Source organism: Neodiprion lecontei, chromosome 5 (assembly GCF_021901455.1).
Source record: "Neodiprion lecontei isolate iyNeoLeco1 chromosome 5, iyNeoLeco1.1, whole genome shotgun sequence".
Lineage (NCBI taxonomy): Eukaryota > Metazoa > Arthropoda > Insecta > Hymenoptera > Diprionidae > Neodiprion > Neodiprion lecontei.
This window is the reverse complement of record NC_060264.1, coordinates 20,191,967-20,209,570: the sequence shown is the minus strand read 5'-3', so window position 1 is coordinate 20,209,570 and position 17,604 is coordinate 20,191,967. Positions and strand designations below refer to the sequence as shown.

The window sequence follows — 17,604 nt, the reverse complement described above, 5'->3', positions numbered from 1 at the left end:
CGAGATGATCGAGCTGGGATATTTGGTAGGCCAGGATGACCGCCGGAGGCGATGTTGATCATTGATTTTTGTATTTGGATTATTTTCCGTCCGCTCTTATGGCTCTTATTTTACCCCCTATTATCGTCCTGTTGTTTTCTTACCAGGTATACATGCGTATGAGTAACTGTGAAACAGAAAAATTAGGGTAAGAAATGAGAGGATGGAGGAAGGAGGAAGGATCAGAGAAAGAATAAAAAACCTGTTTGTTTTGTTGTACTATTAGCTGCGGGCGGTGGTGAAATTATTTGTGCCATGAGAAATAATTGAGAACTGGAAAACGAACCGTCACGTGTCGACGGTCAGATGCGAATTTTTTCGGTGCAGAAGAGGTTCAAGGACGCGTAATACGTTTAATCATTATTCACCGCAGCAGAGATTAATCGATAAAAACAAATTCCACCGCGTCAGAGATCTTGTGGTTGTTGATTTTTATTATTCCGCTTTTTGCCCGATCCAACTTTTTCTCTATTTTCCTCAAGCGGCGCAGAAAATGTTTACAAAGAATCCACGGGCATCCTCAGCGCGAGGAAAAAACCCTAAAAACGTCCAGAAAGAGGCAGTCAGAAAATCTAGGAAGATGCGATCAATGATTTACTCCACGTACATTCACAGGGTAAATTTCAAAGACAAAGTATGGATGCTACAATTTTAGATTACATGAAAACTCAATTAACCTGTGGAATTTTTTATAATTCTCTTGTTGACCTATACAAGGTGAGTTTTTATTGATTCAACTTTGTCATTCGTTGTTTCAACGTCATTGGAAATTTTTTTAATCGATCAATCAAATATTTGGATCAAAATTGCACAAAAATTCGTGATACCAAATTTTCTGTACACATCCTAAAGAGTAGACTCCATGTAATTTTCTAAATTTTTACGTTTCTCATACACTTCTACACTTACCTACTTTTACTTGCATCGACTTTTCTTGCATTGCTTATAGTATAGACGGAATTATACAAAGCCTTGAATAATCGATTAACACAAAACAATTTCGATCCTCGCTGCAGGTTCTGAAACAGGTTCACGGTGATTCAGGTATTTCTCGAAACGCGATGTCAATAATGAACAGTTTCATGAACGACATGTTCGTCAAGATTGCTGGCGAGGCCTCGAAATTGGCGCGTTACAACAAAAAACCGACTATCAGCTCGCGGGAAATTCAAACTGCCGTGCGGCTTCTTCTTCCCGGTGAACTCGCTAAGCACGCTATATCCGAGGGAACAAAAGCCGTTTCGAAATACACGAGCTCGAAATCAATTGAGGCTTGAAAAATGAAGAGAAAACTAAGTCTCGCTTATTATCATACTGTGTGATGGTCGATTTATGTTACGATTTATCACAAGTTGTTCAATTGATATATTTGAAGATTTCAATCCAAGTACTTATAATTTATATATTTTCTCAATTACAATACCTTATTTTTTCAGGCGTTGCCTATATTCTTTATCAATATTTTCATTACTATTAATACCTGTATTGTATAACGAAAACGAAGAAAATACATTGATAGTGTAATGAATAAATTAATGAATTTCAGTGGAAATGAATAAATTAATTTGAGTCAAAAAATAGAGAAACTCAATTGACTGATTAAAAATTGATGGAGCGTATCTGCGTAAGAATAATATTAAGAAAAAACCAGATTGTTAATTTTTTTTCACATTCAGTCCTGCTCACAAATTTGCATAGTCAATATATTGTCATTAATTTCTTGAAAAAATCTTATCAGGTATAACAGATTCGTGTCTAAAAGAATGTTTCCTCAGTTTGACAAAATGTTTGCAGCCTGATCGTGAGTATGTTTGAGAGTTTAACGAAGAAAATTGGCATGCCCCTCAAGATTCGATTCAATTCAGAAAAATATGCAATCTTCCCAAGAAAAACTTGTTTCAATTATAACTACCAGCGTTAACGCTGTTTTTACCGATTCTCATGGAAGGAAATGACACGGAACGCTTAATTTCGGGATTTTTCGCGCCATTTTTTTCACAATCTTTTTTTCAACTTCGGAAATCGTTACGTATTGTTATACATGTTCTCATAGGTATAATTACGTACAACCTTGGAACGATTGGTTTATACACGTAATACCGATGAAAAAGAAAACTTCCGCATTAAATCCCATTCAATCTCTACAGGCATTATACTGTTGTGATTGTATTAAAATCGGCATTGATCGCTACGCCGTAACATTGACATACGCAATGGATACACGCGTTAAACTGTGAAGCTTAAAATCAATTGTTCGCCAAAAGTTCATCATTCTATGACAATCGTATAGGTAATTACAAGCCGTGATCCCTCTGTTTGATTCTCTAGTTTCAAAGCACTTCGTTTCGTTTCATTTTTTCTTTATTATTACTACCAAATTTCCCCTAAAAATAGAAATAAATCGCATAAAGTGAGAATGAATTCCTGCCATCTATTTGATTTTAATTGTTTTTTTTTTCTTTTTTTTTAGATTTGTAAATGTGTATATGTGTATATGTATGAATGAATAAACAGTTTAACAAAGATTTATCGTGAATCCTAACAATTTGCAAAGTAAATAATTGACCGTTATGACTAATTATTCGAACGTTCATATGTGTTAATTAACAAATAAACCTGTTAGAATACGAAAAGATAATTTTTAGTAATAATATTTTATATGACCATTACAATCAATACACATTGGTATCACAGAACATTCACAAAATAAATAAAAATACAATGTACGCAGGTAAGAATTATTTTATTTGTACAAAAATTGACTTAAATGGGATCTATAAATATACGTTATTGTATGATACATATGACAAGTATAATATTGTACAACGATAGGTATGTCACAAATATCAAAGTGTAATTATTATCTATAATTGCAAGTGATGATCCGCGATTTATAAACCGTTAAGAATCTATTTTTCAATTCGCTACAGTACATATATTATAATCTCGCATGAATTTGCTTCCGAAATATGTTGCTTGAGGTAAGACTGACAAAGAATAAGATAATTTGAAATAAAAAACCGTATAATATAGTATAAATAATCATCAACTCAAATCAATTTGTGGGGAACAAAAATGTGTACATTAAATAGCTTCTATTGAAAAGTCAATCCTCCATTTTGTAGATTCAGGCCAAAGAAAGAGTAATGAAGTGTTTTTTTCCAATACTCTGAATTCTAGCGCATTTCACTTCGTTTTTCGAAAATCGTTGATTATTCTTCAGGCACCTTCAGTAAACGTAGCTGTGTGATAAAACGGAACTTTAGTGTTACTGAAAATTTGATCAAAACAATAATGGTATTCTTGAAAAATTTTGAGGCAATATTTATCGCGCAAGTCTAACTTTAGTAATATTATTAGGTTGTGCGAAGACTAATAACAACTATGAAAAAATGCAAGAAATCCATACAACTGCCAAGAAATTGGATAAATTGTACGGCAACAACAGAAACAACAAATAATTTAATAATTTTCAAGTAACTGATGCAACCACAAAAGACAGGACAAAACGTACAAGAACAGGAACAACAATTGTAAAATTTTAAGGAAACTAATTTCACAACAATAAAACAAAATGTGGGCTCTCAAAGAAAACTAATCTTACAAAGATGAGGTAAGTTTTGCTTTTGAGTTAGGTGCTATCAAAAGAAACTTTGTCACCTTTTTGAGGCTAAATTTATGCACTCAGTATTCTATGAAGGCGGGGAAGGTGATAAAAAAGTAAAAGGTGTTTAAAATATTCTCACCCTCCATTCCCAGCGCCATTTCCCGAAGAACCGCCGACAGAGGCGCTGGCGCTGGCATGAGCTTCACTTCTTACAACGCCAACGGAAGACGGTCCGAAATTATTGCCAGCACTCCAGCTTTGGGCTTGGCTATTGGCGTAGGAATTGGCGTATCCGTTTCCATTTCCGTTTCCCTCGCCGTATGAATTCGCGTTCGCGTTTCCGTTCCAGCCCCAACCATTTCCACGGTGTTCCGTAGGCTCCACGTGTCCGTACGTCGTTTTAACCAAGACGGGCTTCTCGACGTAAACTGGCCTCTCTACGTAGACGGGCTTCGGTACATAAACCTGCTTCTCGACGTAGACCGGCCTATCAACGTAGACAGGTGTCTCAACGTAAACTGGACGCGATACGTAACTTGGGCCGGAACTTTCTTCCCTGTAGTAGCCGTTGTAGCCTCCGCCGTAGTTTCCTCCATAGCCTCCGCCGTAGTTTCCGCCATAGCCTCCACCGCCGTAGCCACCGTGGCCACCCCAACCGTAACTGAAAATTGAGAGGTTAATACAATTGGTTGGTGAAACTGTAATGAGGAACCACACTGCCAACTCTTGAAGCTTGGTGGCAGCACCATCGTTGGTTCAAAATTCAAATTCAAGCATACAATATTACGTTAAAATTCATTTTCCTTTATAGAAGATCTTTTTTCTTCACTTGGAGAAAAGCGCCATGGAAAATTAACCTGGTTAAATTCTTCAATCGTCAAAACAATATACTTTTTAATTTTCGAACACCTTGACAACTGTGGTCCCCCGTCAGATAACAGTAACATGTTTACATCTCATCTCGTCTCAAATCAAAAATACAAATGTAATTGTATTTTGTATCCTTCTAACACACGGTAGAAGAAGAATTTTCATTTTTTTTTTCGTTTCAATTGCAGAGTAAAAATTCAATCCGTTTTAAGGTGCCACCGAACTGGCTTGCATTTTCACAATTTCGTGACGTCATACAGTGCTCTTAGACGTTCAACGTTGAACTAAATGGCGTAATTTGATTCGTCGGATCGAACGCAATTGGCGAATGAAATCACTTAGTGTCGTGTAGTGTCGTGTCAACCATCATGAACGAGCTCCTGTAACCTGAAAATTTCATCTTCGAATCGTGCCATATTTACGGAAAGCAAACTGATGGAAAAGGTTTTCCTGGATTACTTGTGTGCTTTTATACGTCTCCATCTCCCTGACGAAAGTGAAATAAATTGTGAAATCGAAGAAGCGGTAAATATTCAACAAGTCGGGTAGTTCCGATAGGCCATGTCAGATGTGACGTGGATTTTATTTAATTCGTCATCATTCATAATAAACATTATCAGCGATCTACGTTAGCAGTGACTGAGATAAGGACGTAAACTTTTATTCATACTACGTTTTAAAAATTTACCTAGTCAGTTTTGTACTCCCGTTCTCGCAGAGTTCGACGAAGAAATTTCTCTATTTCTGACGTCACGAAATATATACTTGACATGCCAATTCAGCGGGGCCTTAATTCAGAGACTGCTAGTCTTTCGGCCGAGTCGAATGCGTTGGTAACGTAGATTCAACCTGTAGTGCCACTGGAGGCCAGCCGCTACGGGCTGAATCTGCATTACCAACGTAATCGGCAATTTTCGACTCGGCAGAAAAACTTATAGGCATCTCTTAATCAATGTCCACATGTATACCTAGAATTACATCGTGTATTTGTAATTTGTAACATTTAATTTATCAATTGTGTTTTAAATCTGTAATACCTGAAACTTGACTCACATTCGTGTTTCGTAGGTAATCGAAACGAATTTTTAATCTGCAATTTGTAACTGTATTTTTGATTTTTAATTTTTAATTTGGGTTACACCAATTACAGCTTGAATTCGTATATTACGATTGGAAAGAAATACAAATTGTATTTTTAATCCGTAATCCGTAACTAGAACAATATAACTCAAAGTTAAATACGAACTGATCACATATTAAAAATTACGAAAACAATTCATGACTGGAGACATGTGAAATACGAATACTTTGAATAACGGTACAAAAATAGTCCATCAGCGCAAAAATCGATTGACTTTTCACTGCAGTATCAAGGCGCTTTTAACCGGAAAACGGGTTAAAAGATTCATCAAGGCATCGTTTCTCCTTTCTGCATGAGGATTTGAAATTCATTTGGAATTTGAACAACCAAGGTATAAAAGATGACGCTGAAGCACTGATGATCAGTGTGCTCAGGTTCCTCTTCTCGACACGTCGGAGAATTTGAATTTTATCGCATAACCTGTCTGCATACTTAATCGTGAGGAAACTGAACACATATTTACCGTCAACCGGGCAATATTTACAACTCTTTACATCAACAAAGAGTTTCACACCATACATGCATTTCGAAACTCGTTTTTCAGATACTTCGCATTGCAGAGACTGAAGGGACTCAAAGCAGACCAGAATTCAGAGTCAGGCTATACCTTGTTACTCCCTTAGAGGGAATTTCGGGAATATTTGTTGTGTTCTAAAAAAAACCTCGTCGTGTTTCTTGCGTGATGCGGCTTTCCGTGTATGTCGCATTAGTATTCTACAGCGGCGACGATTACGCTATGGGGAGTCGTTTTCTCTGTATCCAACGTGACTGACCTCCTGCTCTGTCTCATGCTCCGCGACGAATAGTCGTTACGTCATTTACAGTTGTGATTAGCGCCGATTCTTGCCCACAAGTGTGTTCGAGACTTTCAGAAATGTGCTTTGTCGACTTTGTGCAATTTCAGAAAAGTCCAACCAATAGCTCGAGGTCAAGAAACAATTGTAACAGAATGTTCGACAATAACGTTTTATGGTGTTGTAGAAAGAGGGCAGAATTTTAGTGGTATTGATTTCACTGCATCAGTCCTGAGATATTGAGTATTTTAATTTGAGAAACTTGAAGTCAGTAATAATCGTTACTTCTTAGTACGCCAGTGAGAATTTTAATGATAATAAAAATTCTTAACATACAATTTCTAGGAAACGGAGCACCATTTCAATCAATTATCAGCAATAAGAGCAACGTCGAAAGTTTTTACAGTAAGTATACTTTCTTTCGTCGCAGACAACGAGGCGGTGAATGGAATGCGTAATAGCTCCGTAAAATTACGTGACATTTCGATGCCGGTGATGAATGATAAGCATGCATTAGTGACGTATGTATCACTAGTATTGAAACACCTCGACGATTGTGTCAGATTCTGGGCGTTGACGTGATAGCAATAAAAATAACTTCACTTCCCAATTTTCAAATTTCCCGTTAGTTCGCCTCTTTCTTTTGATCAATGATCACGTGATGAAAAAATGTGCTTTGGAAACAGATTGGAAGAAATTTTAGAATTCTTGCATGCAATAATTTTATGCCGAATTTTTCAATAACCCTGAAATATGTAAATTGAAAAACGTTTTCAGTCCCTTATGTTGATTCCGTTTAAATCACAATTGTGGAAGAAAAAAAATTTCAACCTACTCTGTTATTCAAGATTTTTGTAGCAGTGAGGGGCGTATTTTTATTCTTATCGTTTTTTTGAATCCCAGTTTTATTCTTATGATTAGTATCAGATGATTTTCAAAAATTCTTTATTCAGCACCGAGAATTTCGGAATTCATAAAGTTTCACACCGCGATTAATTTCACCTTGACAATATATTTTTCTCGTATAACCGAACAGATTCCGAATTTTTCAGGGAATAAAAATTTCGCAGAATCTAAAATATACAAAATTATTACCTCTTAACAGCTCCAAATTCAACGCCTAGACCAAGAGCTCCAAGTCCAAGGAGCTTTTTCTTCAGAAGAAGCGTTCGTTTCGGTCGCACGAGTGCTTCATCGTCGACCGAAACTGCCTCTGGAACAGAATCATCGAGATCCTCGAGCCTAAGCTTCTCCTCTGCGGCTAATTCCTCGCCGAAAACACTGCAGCCCGCAAAACAAAGCGCAATGACGGCCAACGAGAAATAAACTTGGTTCCGCATCTGAAGGATACAAAAAAATATTAAATCAAGGTCAGATTTGGCTTGGGTGAAAGTAAGAGTTGAATGAATCTGGTCAGTTGAAATATAAATATTTACAAATTTGTAGAGGAAAGTTTTCCAATATTCCAACCCGAAAAATTTGGATGAGAAGATGAAATTTTAGAAAGATAATAAAATACAAGAGACAGAATATTGGATTTTCAAAACTGCGAAAATCAGTTCAACAGAATTTTGAAAATATTGAAAGTTAAAGTATACAAAAGTTGAAATATAAAAAGGTCAAAGTATAGAAAGCGATGATTTAGATTAGAATGAGTAAGAATATAGTAGAATTCGAACAATTTTATTTTCTAATTTTCTTCACTTCGACTTTGTAGATTTTGAAAATTCTATCAAATAGATTATCTCGTTCTTGAAACATTCCTACTCTCACCGGAAAATTTTCAGTTTCTTAATGGAAGATAAAAAAAATAGTAATCTCGAACGGATAAGAATGACTGAAAAATAAGAATGAATGAATAATCCCGGAAAGATGAGCAATTTACAATACCATAAAACTGATTCGGTCTTATAACGTACAGACCCACGAACCTCGAATAATAACTTCGTAAAATCCCACAGCAGCACACAAGTTGAACTTAAAAAAGAGTTGAAAACCAAAAAATGATTTATACTTTTCGATCTTCTTCACTGCGGACAGTATCGACCAGTGTACCCGGATGATATCTGCTTCTGGATCTTATATAGTGGGTAGTAGGTATGGTTTTGTGTCTGGCGAAAAATCCCACCATCGGATAATTGGTAGATGTTTGTTTTAGCGCTGTATCCCAGCGTTTGCATGGCGTCCCTCTCCACTTTTCGCATCTTTGACTAGCGCTGCGACGGTGGACGGAAAGACCGAGGAACAGACATACCTGGTTTAAAACATCATCGACGTCATCTCTTCGTATTTCCCAGCCACGCGAATTACACATTGATGCATGCGGTGCGTCCAGCTCAGGGACGGATCTTCACTCGAAACAATTCAACCTCACAATTCGTGTAAAGTCTGTTGAAGTGAAGTCGGCTCGATTACAATGCAATTCAGTTCAATTTTAAATTGAAATTGTCGTTGCTATTTCGAACAGAATTTGAACTACACGGGAATAAAAAAAAGTGTTTCGTCGATTTAATTGAAGTGGATGAAGTAGCATCATGCCGACTGAAGCCTATCGGTAACAAATAAAAGTGAATCTGGTTTCAAAACCAACCCAAACGGTAAAAAAAAGCGTGAAGCAGATTGGATTCCAAGATTTGATCAGAGTAAAACTAAGTAGAACCAAGGTTTAATTTTGGTAAACTAAATAATTGTAGACTTTAATATCAAGCAGATTTTACAAGTCGACTTACAGTGTAGAACGATGGGCAAATCAGCCTGATCAAGATTGAATAATTATAACAAAATGAATCCATCGTAAAAATATGAATCATAATATATAATTGAAGATTGAATTGAAGTAGAATCAAGTTTTAATGAATCGAATTGGAAAAAAAAAAAACTGGGGAAAACGAAAAAATCTGTGCTTTCGGTTTTCTGCTGGAAAACGTTTTGATCCGGGGGGGGGGGGGGGGGGGGGACAAGTAGATCCGACCCTGAACGATGGGGCCGAAGATTATACTCCGGCACACAATGGCATGTATTTAAGTAGCGGGTTTTCCGTCGAGCAGCCTTGTCCACCAGATCCGGTATTCAGTTGGTTGCTTTGAGTGCTTAGAAGGCGCGAGCTCGCCGCCTCGCCCACGTCGATATTACAATGACCTTCTTTACCCGCAGTATAATCGCATCGATATAAGATGTATGATTATTATTAACGATCTTTTTTATATGAAAGAAAACTCGTTTCAGTAGTAAATATTACGAGACGTTCAGCGGAGTGAATAACAAATTTTCGATTGCTCTTGTCCGTTTTATTTTATTTGTTTGTTTTTTTCTTCGGGTTGAGAACCTACCAAGAATTCGTAGGTGAACTCATGATGCGACGCGTTCGGTTTCTGGGGAAAACCGGAGATCCTTGAGCGCAAATTGCACACTTATCACATGTGCAAATACGAATAGATGCCAGGGATAAACAGAGGTAACTACAAACGGGTCAAACATCATCTTAAAAAACGACAATTATAAAAATTGCAAAGATTGTGGTCGTCGCACAACAGCTGCTGACATGAGCTCAACCGATAAACAACAAACGATAAAATTAACGTTACACTGTGAACCGTGTGCAGTGTACTGGACATATTATCCATTTATTGGAGGGTGTTTAGCAATATGGCGTCGTCAAAAGTGATCAGCTGATCATCGATTCAGCTTATTACACCGATATAGAGGCACTGAAGGATTCTTACTGGCTTTCGGACTGTCGTTTTGATACAATGAGTCAATTGTAAGTGAAAAATTGGATCCACAATTCGGTTTATCTGCATGTGACGTTTTTCTTTGTTCACGGTTTAGTTATTTAGTTCGTATATAACTTATCCAACTATAAGTAAGCGAAGGATAGATTAATCACGAACATAATAATACGTTGACGAAGAACAGAAAAGGTATTTAAAATTTTATATTTTTTTTTCATAACAATCTGTCTTGGATCCATTACTGTGAGTAGGAGAACACTTTTTCGGTTTTAGGCTATAAAGTGGGAAGTTTCGAAAATTTTGGAACAAAATTGGTATCTGGTATAGGAATTTGTTCAGATGTCTTAATTTTTTGCGACAAAACTGAAGAAAGAAACTAAATGAAATCTGCACTAAGGTACAACGCAGTCGAGTACCCGGAAACATGCCCTCATGTATGTACATGAAACACGATGCGTCGAGTGTCATTTATTGCAAACTAATTATTGTAAAATCAGCGATTGATTATTATTTCTGTCTGAAACTTGATTCAGGGTTGAAAAGGTGCTGATTTCAGCATTAAAAATGCTTGTACAATGGAAAAACGGGTTCGGCTGGAATCCCTAGTGGGAGGTTCAGGAAGAGATGTTACACGGAAACGACAACGCTATGATTGGTCGAGCGCCTGCCCGACCAGTTCGCCAATGATTCTGATCGGTGCACCGGCGTATGCTGGCTTATCAACGCTGGATCGACTTATTATAAGATAAATGCGAGCATCAGTTTATTCGACTGTTAGTATTCCTGCTAAATGCCGTGAAGTAAGATCGAATTTTGCAAGAATAACAAGTTCTGATAAGCATTTTTTGAAATGGTTGTTGTCACTGCTTTCGTCGGCATTGGTATAGATTAGTGTGTTTTAGTTAGTATGATCGTTGTTCATCTATGTAAGATTGCAAGATTTTTTGTTACATTTAAAATGAATATGTGATTTGTCTTTATGTCTGTTCTGTTACTAGTGTAGAATATGAATATGTCTCTATCCTAGTTACTGATAAATGCCATAAAATCTACTATTATGTTTATGCTATGACTTTGTAACTACATATTCGATGCCTATAATTGTAAGAAGTGACACCTTGTGTAATATATGTGAATTATTTGTGGTAAAATGTGAAGCTCACTTCTTTGGATTCTTAAGAGAAGTTTTGAGGATTTTCTATTCCGCTGAAAGAAGACGTTGACTGAGGAATATGAAGACAGTTGCCCTAATGGGCTTTAGCGTGTCAACCGAAATTCGATGTGCGCTTGCGCTCCCTGAGATGTTCCAACGGTAGAGTTGAGAACTTATTGCAGAACATGAGAGAGTTACCGATTTTGACATGATGCTGGCTGCATTCACCTTCCGAGTACCAAAGTCTTCGCAATGGTGAGCCCAAGCCGGTACCTTGCCTGGGAGTACTTACCGACTTGTCGGCGATGCAAGAAATTGATAATGAGAGTAAATTTCTTCCAAAATTCGTAGAAAAACAATGATTTAATTATAGTATAGGACCCCGAGAAAAGAATGTATACATAGATCATACATAATTATAGATCAGATGTGATAATAATAAACAGACCGAAACGTATATATGTACACGCAGTTCTTGTACATACGATACTAATATGTGTGACCCATTTCCCAGAAAACAAACTAGATTATCTACAATGATACGGCTATAACATGAAAATGAAACAATTATTCATTTTCAAATGAAATTCTATTAGACACGCGCTCGAAGTATTCCATGGCGTTGATATTCATAATTATTCCAACAACTTTTCATTTGCTCTCTCGATCTTCAATTTTCGTAGGCACAATATCGAAACACTGTTTTAGCCAGTCGCAAGTGAAGTATCTATGTTGGGTAGAAGAGCAGAATGGTTTTGCGAAAAGTGTTCGTATGAAAAGGTTTGGCACTATTCCGACGTAATTTTGCAAGGGAAATCACAGTATCGATACACTGCAAGCAACGGGTCAAAAGTTGCAGACGAAAAACCAGAACCTGTGTTTTTCACATTGTTGGGCTGGTGATCTTTTCGTCATCATTTCTCTGCTGTTGGTCCCACGCTCGTTTCGCTGCGTTTTCCGAGTTCCTGGGAGTCCAATTGGTCGAATAAGGGTCATACAAATCAATTCTGAGACGAAAGATTTTTGGTCTAAAAAAAAGGAGGGTTAACCCCTTTGTATTTTTGGTGAAAATCTTCGGGATTTTGGAGAGTGCTGAAATGAATTCTTTCTGGCACAATTCTGACGTAATTTTGCGAGAGAAATCGATTGGGCGCAGTCCCGAAACGCTGCGAGCAACGGATCGATAGTTGGAGCCAAAAAACAAAAACTAGTATTTTCGACATTTTTCAGCAGGTGCTTTTCCCTTCGTAATTTCTCTCCTGTTGGTCCCACGCTCTTTTCGCTGCGTTTTCCGAGTTCCTGGGGGTCCAATTGGTCGGAATTGGGTCATACAAATCAATTCTGAGACGGAAGATTTTTTGGTCAAAAAAAAAGGAAGGTTAACCCCTTTGTATTTTTGGCGAAAATCTTCGCGATTTTGAAAAGTGCTGAAATAAATTCTTTCTGGCCAAATTCTGACGTAATTTTGCGTGAGAAAACAATCAGGCGCAGTCCCAATACGCTGCGAGCAACGGATCAATAGTTGGAGCCAAAAAACAAGAACTAGTATTTTCGACATATTTCAGCAGATGCTTTTCCCTTCGTTATTTCTCTCCTGTTGGTCCCACGCTCTTTTCGCTGCGTTTTCCGAGTTCCTGGGGGTCCATTTGGTCGAAAAAAAGTCATACAAACCAATTCTGAGACAAAAGATTTTTTGGTCAAAAAAAAAGGAAGGTTAACCCCTTTGTATTTTTGGCGACAATTTTCGGGATTCTGAAAAGTGCTGGAATAAATTCTTTCTGGAACAATTCTGACGTAATTTTGCGAGACTAATCGATTGGGCGCAGTCCCAATACGCTGCGAGCAACGGATCAAAAGTTGGAGCCTGAAAACAAAAACTAGTATTTTCGACATTTGTCTGCAGGTGCTTTTGCCTTCGTATTTTCTCTCCTGTTGGTCCCACGCTCTTTTCGCTGCGTTTTCCGAGTCCCTGGGGGTCCAATTGGTCGGAAAAGGGTCATACAAACCAATTCCGAGACGAAAGATTTTTTGGTCAAAAAAAAAGGAAGGTTAACCCCTTTGTATTTTTAGTGAAAATCTTCGCGATTTTGAAAAGTGCTGGAATTAATTCTTTCTGGCACGATTCTGACGTAATTTTGCGAGACAAATCGATTGGGCGCAGTCCCAATACGCTGCGAGCAACGGATCAAAAGTTGGAGCCAAAAAACGAAAACTAGTATTTTCGACATTTTTCAGCAGGTGCTTTTCCCTTCGTAATTTCTCTCCTGTTGGTCCCACGCTCTTTTCGCTGCGTTTTCCGAGTTCCTGGGGGTCCAATTGTTCGACAAAGGGTCATACAAATCAATTCTGAGATGAAAGATTTTTTGGTCAGGAAAAAAGGAAAGTTAACCCCTTTGTATTTTTTGCGAAAATTTTCGTGATTTTGAAAAGTGCCACAATGAATTCCTTCTGTCACTAATCCGACGTAATTTTGCTAGGGAAACCGATGAAGCGCAGTATCAATACGCTGCGAGCAACGGGTCAAAAGTTACAAGCGAAAAACCAGAACCTGGGTTTTTCACATTTTCCAGCTGGTGATCTTTTCGTCGTCATTTCTCTGCTGTTGGTCCCACGCTCTTTTCGCTGCGTTTTCCGAGTTCCTGGGGGTCCAATTGTTCGAAAAAGGGTTATACAAATCAATTCTGAGACGAAAGATTTTTTGGTCAAAAAAAAAGGAAGGTTAACCCCTTTGTATTTTTGGCGAAAATTTTCGGGATCTTGAAAAGTGCTCGAATAAATTCTTTCTGGCACAATTCTGACGTAATTTAGCGAGAGAATTCGATCAGGCGCAGTCCCAACACGCTGCGAGCAACGGATCAAAAGTTGGAGCCAAAAAACACAAACTAGTATTTTCGACATTTTTCAGCAGGTGCTTTTCCCTTCGTAATTTCTCTCCTGTTGGTCCCACGTTCTTTTCGCTGCGTTTTCCGAGTTCCTGGGGGTCCAATTGGTCGAAAAAGGGTCATACAAATCAATTCTGAGACGAAAGATTTTTTGGTCAAAAAAAAAGGAAGGTTAACCCCTTTGTATTTTTAGTGAAAATCTTCGCGATTTTGAAAAGTGCTGGAATTAATTCTTTCTGGCACGATTCTGACGTAATTTTGCGAGACAAATCGATTGGGCGCAGTCCCAATACGCTGCGAGCAACGGATCAAAAGTTGGAGCCAAAAAACGAAAACTAGTATTTTCGACATTTTTCAGCAGGTGCTTTTCCCTTCGTAATTTCTCTCCTGTTGGTCCCACGCTCTTTTCGCTGCGTTTTCCGAGTTCCTGGGGGTCCAATTGGTCGGAATTGGGTCATACAAATCAATTCTGAGACGGAAGATTTTTTGGTCAAAAAAAAAGGAAGGTTAACCCCTTTGTATTTTTGGCGAAAATCTTCGCGATTTTGAAAAGTGCTGAAATAAATTCTTTCTGGCCAAATTCTGACGTAATTTTGCGTGAGAAAACAATCAGGCGCAGTCCCAATACGCTGCGAGCAACGGATCAATAGTTGGAGCCAAAAAACAAGAACTAGTATTTTCGACATATTTCAGCAGATGCTTTTCCCTTCGTTATTTCTCTCCTGTTGGTCCCACGCTCTTTTCGCTGCGTTTTCCGAGTTCCTGGGGGTCCATTTGGTCGAAAAAAAGTCATACAAACCAATTCTGAGACAAAAGATTTTTTGGTCAAAAAAAAAGGAAGGTTAACCCCTTTGTATTTTTGGCGACAATTTTCGGGATTCTGAAAAGTGCTGGAATAAATTCTTTCTGGAACAATTCTGACGTAATTTTGCGAGACTAATCGATTGGGCGCAGTCCCAATACGCTGCGAGCAACGGATCAAAAGTTGGAGCCTGAAAACAAAAACTAGTATTTTCGACATTTGTCTGCAGGTGCTTTTGCCTTCGTATTTTCTCTCCTGTTGGTCCCACGCTCTTTTCGCTGCGTTTTCCGAGTCCCTGGGGGTCCAATTGGTCGGAAAAGGGTCATACAAACCAATTCCGAGACGAAAGATTTTTTGGTCAAAAAAAAAGGAAGGTTAACCCCTTTGTATTTTTAGTGAAAATCTTCGCGATTTTGAAAAGTGCTGGAATTAATTCTTTCTGGCACGATTCTGACGTAATTTTGCGAGACAAATCGATTGGGCGCAGTCCCAATACGCTGCGAGCAACGGATCAAAAGTTGGAGCCAAAAAACGAAAACTAGTATTTTCGACATTTTTCAGCAGGTGCTTTTCCCTTCGTAATTTCTCTCCTGTTGGTCCCACGCTCTTTTCGCTGCGTTTTCCGAGTTCCTGGGGGTCCAATTGTTCGACAAAGGGTCATACAAATCAATTCTGAGATGAAAGATTTTTTGGTCAGGAAAAAAGGAAAGTTAACCCCTTTGTATTTTTTGCGAAAATTTTCGTGATTTTGAAAAGTGCCACAATGAATTCCTTCTGTCACTAATCCGACGTAATTTTGCTAGGGAAACCGATGAAGCGCAGTATCAATACGCTGCGAGCAACGGGTCAAAAGTTACAAGCGAAAAACCAGAACCTGGGTTTTTCACATTTTCCAGCTGGTGATCTTTTCGTCGTCATTTCTCTGCTGTTGGTCCCACGCTCTTTTCGCTGCGTTTTCCGAGTTCCTGGGGGTCCAATTGTTCGAAAAAGGGTTATACAAATCAATTCTGAGACGAAAGATTTTTTGGTCAAAAAAAAAGGAAGGTTAACCCCTTTGTATTTTTGGCGAAAATTTTCGGGATCTTGAAAAGTGCTCGAATAAATTCTTTCTGGCACAATTCTGACGTAATTTAGCGAGAGAATTCGATCAGGCGCAGTCCCAACACGCTGCGAGCAACGGATCAAAAGTTGGAGCCAAAAAACACAAACTAGTATTTTCGACATTTTTCAGCAGGTGCTTTTCCCTTCGTAATTTCTCTCCTGTTGGTCCCACGTTCTTTTCGCTGCGTTTTCCGAGTTCCTGGGGGTCCAATTGGTCGAAAAAGGGTCATACAAATCAATTCTGAGACGAAAGATTTTTTGGTCAAAAAAAAAGGAAGGTTAACCCCTTTGTATTTTTAGTGAAAATCTTCGCGATTTTGAAAAGTGCTGGAATTAATTCTTTCTGGCACGATTCTGACGTAATTTTGCGAGACAAATCGATTGGGCGCAGTCCCAATACGCTGCGAGCAACGGATCAAAAGTTGGAGCCAAAAAACGAAAACTAGTATTTTCGACATTTTTCAGCAGGTGCTTTTCCCTTCGTAATTTCTCTCCTGTTGGTCCCACGCTCTTTTCGCTGCGTTTTCCGAGTTCCTGGGGGTCCAATTGGTCGGAAAAGGGTTATACAAATCAATTCTGAGACGAAAGATTTTTTGGTCAAAAAAAAAGGAAGGTTAACCCCTTTGTATTTTTGGCGAAAATTTTCGGGATCTTGAAAAGTGCTGGAATAAATTCTTTCTGGCACGATTCTGACGTAATTTTGCGAGAGAAAGCGATCAGGCGCAGTCTCAACACGCTGCGAGCAACGGATCAAAAGTTGGAGCCAAAAAACAAAAACTAGTATTTTCGACATTTTTCAGCAGGTGCTTTTCTCTTCGTAATTTCTCTCCTGTTGGTCCCACGCTCTTTTCGCTGCGTTTTCCGAGTTCCTGGGGGTCCAATTGTTCGACAAAGGGTCATACAAATCAATTCTGAGATGAAAGATTTTTTGGTCAAAAAAAAAGGAAGGTTAACCCCTTTGTATTTTTGGTGAAAATCTTCGCGATTTTGAAAAGTGCTGGAATTAATTCTTTCTGGCACGATTCTGACGTAATTTTGCGAGACAAATCGATTGGGCGCAGTTCCAATACGCTGCGAGCAACGGATCAAAAGTTGGAGCCAAAAAACGAAAACTAGTATTTTCGACATTTTTCAGCAGGTGCTTTTCCCTTCGTAATTTCTCTCCTGTTGGTCCCACGCTCTTTTCGCTGCGTTTTCCGAGTTCCTGGGGGTCCAATTGTTCGAAAAAGGGTTATACAAATCAATTCTGAGACGAAAGATTTTTTGGTCAAAAAAAAAAGAAGGTTAACCCCTTTGTATTTTTGGCAAAAATTTCCGCGATTTTGAAAAGTGCTGAAATAAATTCTTTCTGGCACAATTCTGACGTAATTTTGCGGGAGAAATCGATTAAGCGCAGTCCCAATACGCTGCGAGCAACGGATCAAAAGTTGGAGCCAAAAAACACAAACTAGTATTTTCGACATTTTTCAGCAGGTGCTTTTCCC

General features: G+C 38.3%; 1 protein-coding gene and 1 long non-coding RNA gene across 5 annotated transcripts; one reads left to right on the top strand and one right to left on the bottom strand.

The window, feature by feature from the left end:
* Positions 1–2,763: 2,763 nt before the first annotated feature.
* LOC107225776 (heterogeneous nuclear ribonucleoprotein A3) lies at positions 2,764–8,616 on the bottom strand. Of its 4 annotated transcripts, none has more exons than XM_015666350.2 (4): positions 8,466–8,616; positions 7,547–7,791; positions 3,786–4,307; positions 2,764–3,281 (listed from the first exon to the last, which is right to left on the bottom strand). In XM_015666350.2, exons 1-4 carry the CDS (start codon positions 8,580–8,582, stop codon positions 3,269–3,271), a joined length of 897 nt encoding a protein of 298 aa, XP_015521836.2. In that variant the 5' UTR covers positions 8,583–8,616; the 3' UTR covers positions 2,764–3,268. The 4 variants fall into 4 exon arrangements, with proteins under 4 accessions (XP_015521836.2, XP_015521838.2, XP_015521839.2 ...); XM_015666352.2 differs by having other exon boundaries at positions 8,383–8,539; XM_015666353.2 differs by having other exon boundaries at positions 8,371–8,511.
* Positions 8,617–9,794: 1,178 nt separating this feature from the next.
* LOC124294458 lies at positions 9,795–11,800 on the top strand. The gene is made up of 3 exons (XR_006904328.1): positions 9,795–10,371; positions 10,456–10,616; positions 10,716–11,800. It is a non-coding gene; the product is annotated as an uncharacterized LOC124294458 (long non-coding RNA).
* The last annotated feature ends 5,804 nt before the right edge of the window (positions 11,801–17,604 follow it).

Bases quoted from the DNA above. Each gene is read 5' to 3' on its own strand.
- LOC107225776 (XM_015666350.2), bottom strand. From the start codon at position 8,582: ATGGTGGGATTTTTCGCCAGACACAAAACCATACCTACTACCCACTAT. The intron at 7,792-8,465 runs GTATAAATCATT...TGTATCCTTCAG, and splicing joins GCAGTGAAGAAGATCGAAAA to ATGCGGAACCAAGTTTATTT. The intron at 4,308-7,546 runs GTAATAATTTTG...CTCAATTTTCAG, and splicing joins GAATTTGGAGCTGTTAAGAG to TTACGGTTGGGGTGGCCACG.